The sequence below is a fragment of the Callorhinus ursinus genome, unplaced genomic scaffold (assembly GCF_003265705.2).
Source record: "Callorhinus ursinus isolate GAN/ISIS: 27379988/994484 unplaced genomic scaffold, GSC_fseal_2.0 scaffold3581, whole genome shotgun sequence".
Classification (NCBI taxonomy): Eukaryota; Metazoa; Chordata; class Mammalia; order Carnivora; family Otariidae; genus Callorhinus; species Callorhinus ursinus.
The window spans coordinates 1-5,194 of NW_027400635.1; the positions used below are offsets into that span (position 1 = coordinate 1).

General features: G+C 63.9%; 1 protein-coding gene across 2 annotated transcripts; it reads left to right on the forward strand.

Annotated features, from left to right (window-relative positions):
• The first annotated feature begins 2,015 nt into the window (after positions 1 to 2,015).
• LOC112818341 (melanoma-associated antigen 8-like) lies at positions 2,016 to 4,025 on the forward strand. 2 transcript variants are annotated; one of them, XM_073890749.1, is made up of 2 exons: positions 2,016 to 2,295; positions 2,457 to 4,025. In XM_073890749.1, the coding sequence occupies exon 2, from the start codon at positions 2,478 to 2,480 to the stop codon at positions 3,480 to 3,482; it is 1,005 nt and encodes a 334-aa protein (XP_073746850.1). In that variant the 5' UTR covers positions 2,016 to 2,295; positions 2,457 to 2,477; the 3' UTR covers positions 3,483 to 4,025. The 2 variants fall into 2 exon arrangements, with proteins under 2 accessions (XP_073746850.1, XP_025721267.2); XM_025865482.2 differs by having other exon boundaries at positions 2,020 to 2,276.
• Positions 4,026 to 5,194: the final 1,169 nt, after the last annotated feature.

A 5,194-nucleotide genomic window follows, 5' to 3' on the forward strand; every position in this document is an offset into this window, starting at 1 on the left:
CTGATCCGATCCGCAGGCAGTAGGGACAGGCGGAGGCATAGGCACCCAGGGAGTCCTGGTGGAGATTAGAAGAAGGCCCGAGAGACCTGGACCCCCCATCTCAGCCTTGGGACGCCCTGGGCTTCGTGGCCACACGTGTTGGCCACAGACTTACCCCGGTGGGCTCAGGGCAGGGAGGGCCTTGGGGTTGGCAGACCAGCTTGGGGACAGCAGCCGGAGGGGCCTAGGACCTGCCAGGGCTCGAAGCGAGGACCCCAAGGGACTCCCCAGGGAGCCCACGGGACCGCGGCCCTGATTCAGCCACGGGAGTCTCCTGGGATGGAAGAGCCCACACAGTGCGTGGCCACTTTGGCCTCAGGGCCTCCGAGAACCCCTGGCCGTTTGGATAGAGCCCTGCCTCGAGTATGCGGGTGGGGGGCGGTGGCCCACGTGTCGCTGGGTGGAAAGGCGAGGACCGGAAGGAGGACTGCGGGATTGGGGACAGCCAACAGATTAGGTCCCGGGAGGCCCCGGGGCCAGTTGGGCACCTAGGGCGTGCCCTGACTTCCCAGCCACGTCTCCTAGAGCCTGGGGTCAGGGTGGAAGGAGCAGGCTTCAGGGCCGCCCCGGCTGAGCCCGGTCCTGCCAGGATGGAAGGGGAGGACCAGAGGGAGGACTGACTGGGCCGCAGGACGGACAGGCCATGGAGGAGGCCCCTTGTGGAGGAGGAGCCCATGCCTCCTGTCCGGGGGTCCACATCTGGCTGTTAGAGCCTGAGGGCCTGTGGTGAGAAGGAGCGGGCCTGGGGTGGGGCGGGCCTGGGTGTGTGTGAGGGTGGAGTGTGGGGTCGGGGGGGTGGGGCACGGGTCCGGTTGGGAGTCAGGGTGAGGACCCTGGGGGAGGACTGGCCATACCCCCTCCACCCCATCTCAGCAAAGAAGCCAGGGCCCCGGAGTCTGGCCGGGCCCGATCCAGGGAGGATCGGTCAGCGGGGGCCCAACCTGGCACGCACGCTCACTTGTCTCATGGGCCAGAAGGCGGGAGTCCTCGGGGAGCTGAGGTCTTGGTCTGAGGGGCACATGGCTTCTGTCTCACGTTGGGGACCTGGAAGAAGGGCAGGCCCTGGCAGGAAGAAAGAAGATTAGCGACCTGGGGGCCTGAGGGCATCCCCACCCCAGGACAGAGGGGCCGATCCCTACAACCAGCCCTTTGGGATCTTGCCGGGGGCTAAGGGGGGGGGATGGAGACATGGCCGTGGATGAGGACGTGCTGGCTCCTCCCCCTTTTCTCGGAGCTCTCAGGGTGCTGAGGACCATGCTGGGAGAGGTCGGGGTCAGGTCATCTGGGGAAGCCCACCTGGGAGACACACAGGAGCCCCTGCTCCTGCCAAGAGTCAAGGTGGGGACACCCGGGGGAGCAGTGAGTGACTCCCAACCCACCCCTCGGGACTAGGAAGGATGGCCCAGAAGTCTGTGCCACCCCTACCTGGCGGCCCTGGGAACCCTGGGTGGGGCCTGTCAGGCTGAGTCCCTCCTCCTCTCCAGATCCTTCCTCTCAGGATGGGGAGGGCCCGGGCCTGAGGGTCTGCACTCAGGTAGCAGAGGACGCAGGTGCCCTGGCTCTGGGTCTGGCCCTGATGGTGGGGGGCAGATGAGAAATGAGGGGCTGCCTCCCACAGCAGGATCCTTAGGGCCCGGGCCTACCCTGCCGCTGCTGCCAGCCCTGGGGAGACGGGCGATCGGTGGGCCAAGTTGTGTCTCCTGACTTTTCCTTCTGGCGTCTCCCAGAGATGAGGCCTCGGCACCAGGAGGGTGGCCTCGGGTCAACACAGGGAGTTTTCCCAGGCCTTCCGTGGGGTCAAGGACTAGACGGAGAGGTGCGCCCACCCCAGCACAGACGGCCCCCGAGCTTGGCCGTCCCTGGGATCCCGAGACGAGCCCTTAGACCTCTGCAGGCGTGGGCAGAGGTGGGCCCCCTCGCTTACCTTCTGTGGGGTCCCAGGGCTGCGTGGTCTTGCTGTGACCCTGTGGCCTCAGGCTGCGGGGGTGGGGCCCAGTACCTGCCAGGGGAAATAGCAGTCCCCTGAGGGGCCAAGGAGGGGACCGCCCAGCTTGGACGGATGGGGACCTCACAGAGTCCGCCCCAGCCCTCCTGCCCCACTGGGGCCCGTGTGCCGTGCTCTGTGTCTGCACCCCGAAGTGACACCTGCTTTTCTCCTCCAGGGGCTTCCAGAGCTCAGAGTGGAGGCCTAGGTCCTAGGCAGGAGCCTCTAAGGTCCCAGAGCAGGGGAGGTGCAGGTGAGTGCCGGTGGTCAAGGTGAGGTACTTGCTCTGAGCGTGGAGCCAGGGGCTCGCCCGTCCCACCGCAGACGGGGCCCCTCAGCACCCAAGTCCGACGCAGCGCACTGTCAGCTCCGGGGCTTCAGGCCTCTGCTGCCTGGGCCGCACCCTGAGGAGCCGTCCCACCTCTTTCTTCAGGGTCAGCCCGACACAATCGCCATGCCCCTGGGTCAGAGGGGTGAGCTCTGGAAGCTGGAGGAAGACCCCAGCCCGGCCCAGGGCCTGGTGGAGGCACAGCTGTCGGGGGCTGGGGAGGAGGAGGTCCCCCGCGCCCCCTCCTCCTTCTCCGCTTCGGCCTCCTCCCAGTCCGCAGCCACATCTGGCTCCTGCTCTGCTCTGTTTCTGGTCCCCTCGGAGGAGGGGTCTGCTGCTGGGTTCCAGAGTCGTCCCCAGAGCTCTCTGAGTGCCTGCCCCTCCCCCACTGCCCAGGCAGCCACTGCCTGCAGCCAGCCTGACCAGGGCTCCAGCAGCTCCGATGAGGAGGGGACGAGCCCCTGCGAGGAGCCCGAAGAACCCCAGCCGGGGCTCCAAAACCTACTCCAGGGGAAGCTGGCCGATCTGGTGGAGTTCCTGCTCCTCAAGTATCACACCAAGGAGCCGACCAGCCAGGCAGAGATGCTGGAGATCGTCGGCAAGGATGCCCAGGATGCCTTCCCTGTGATCTTGGGCCAGGCCTCTGAGTGCATGCAGCTGGTCTTTGGTATGGATGTGAAGGAAGTGGACCCCAGCGACCACTCCTACGTCCTGGTCCCCGTCCTGGGCCTCACCTACGATGGGATGCTGAGCGGTGAGGAGGGAGTGCCCAAGACCGGCCTCCTGGTGGTGCTCCTGAGGGTGATCCTCCTGCATGGCGACCATGCCCCCGAGGAGGAGGTGTGGGAAACGCTGGGGGTCATGGGGGTGTATGCCGGCCAGGAGCACGTCATCTATGGGGAGCCCAGGGAGCTCCTCACCAAGGTCTGGGTGCAGGAAGGGTACGTGGAGTACCGGCAGGTGCCCGGCAGCGACCCTGCCCGCTACGAGTTCCTGTGGGGTCCCAGGGCCCACGCCGAAACCAGCAAGTTGCAAATGCTGGAGTATTTGCTCCGGGTCAGGTGCGGGCAGCCGGCTTCCTCCCTGGCCCTGTCTGAAGAGGCTGTGAGAGATGAGGAAGAGGGGGCCTGAGCCCCGGGGTCCACCAGGCCCTTTCCAGGCTTTGCTGGGTTCGGCAGCCTCTCCCGCGGGGTGCTGGGCATGAAGTGAGGCCGCTTGCTGGTTCTTCCCTGTGTGTGTGTTTGTGTGTGCGCGTCAAGTCAGAGCCCTGGGCGTTTTAAGGAGTGCAGGGCCAGGGAGGGTTGGGAGAAGAAAGCAGGGCAAGGAGCCTCCTGGGGGTGGGGGGGGTTGTTTCCTGGGATGACTCCCACATCCAGAGCTTGGTGTCCTTGCGGAAGCTCTCCTGTGGGGTTCCTTGCCATAGAAGGTTTCAGCCGCTTCAGGGGCTGACTGTGTGAGTAGCATCCACTCCGCAGCATTTGTTCTTACCCAGTTCAAGGGTTAAGAGTTTTATCATATACCCGGGGCGCCTGGGTCCTCTGTTGTTTAAGCATCTGCCATCGGCTCAGGTCATGATCTCAGGATCCTGGGATCGCACCCCCCATGGGGCTCCCCGCTCAGTGGAGACCCTGCTTCTCTCTCTCCCTCTGTGTGTGCTTTTCATTCTCAAATAAATAAATAAGTACTTTTAAGAAAAAAAGGAGTTTTTTTCATGTCCTGGACACCATCCTGGACTCCTCGCCTACTTGGGTGAGCTCTGGACCGAAATCACAGGGCTTTGGCCTAGGGATGGGTTTGGAAAGGCGCAAGAACGGAAGAAGCAAGGGACGGGGGTCAGAAGCTGGAGAGATAGAAGTTTGTTGGTTCTTGCTTCTGATGCCTTCCTGACCATCGTTGTGCAAAGGCCAAAGGCAAGCCCGCGCACACACCGCTCCTGCGTTGGCCTGGTTCTTCCAGAGTGGAGGGGAAGCGTCCTCCCAGCAGAGAGGGAGCCCTGCTCACTGGCTCCTTGATTCCCACACGTGGGCTGAGCTCTGCTCTCTGGAAGGCCCTGGGCGTGAGCAGTGAGGACACTCGCAGAAGCAGGACACGTCCCAGCCACAGGGGACTGAGTCTAGGGGCCGCAGTCCTGGCAGGAAGGTGGGGAGGGGAGCCCAACGGAGGCAGGGTGAGTGGGGGCGGCTCCCGGGGCAAGCCGTGGCGGGGGGGGAGGCTGGGGTGATCACAGTGTCCCCGTGATTGCTTCTGCGTAGCTGGTCCCCGGGAAGCGGATCTGTGACTCTGGCCCTGATTGGAGATGGGGTGCCTTTTGGGGGGCGGAGCCATTTCCGAAATGGATAAGTGCTCTGAGCGGTTTGCTTTGGAGTCTGGAGAGGGCCGAGTACTCTCCTGTGGCAGGAAGCGTCAGTGTGCTGGGCCCTTGTCACATGCCATTTGAACCCAGTGAAGATTTAGTGGCTTTATTCCTGTCATCTCCAGTGGTTCTGTGAACGACCGTCTGTTTGCACGAGGGAATGCAGAGGTCCCGGGCAGCCCCGTTCTCCCTGGACTGGGGGAATCCCCGCTGTCTCCTAGGCCTTGAGAATTTATTTGGGTCTCCCGAGTTCCCCATGGCCCGTCCTACACAGTGGCTGGGTGTTAGTGGGAGGAAATGCAGGCGTCTTAGAGGTGTGAATGGAAGAGAAGCTCCAAAGAGGAATCGAGTTGCTCTTTTCCTGTTACTGGGGGACCTTTGAGGGAGTTGCAGCCAGCGGGGCAAGAACCCCTGCCCCACCCTCACCCTAAGGGCATGATCCCTCCTCCTGGAGGTATGTACGCAGAGAGCGCGTTCTGCTTCGTTTCTC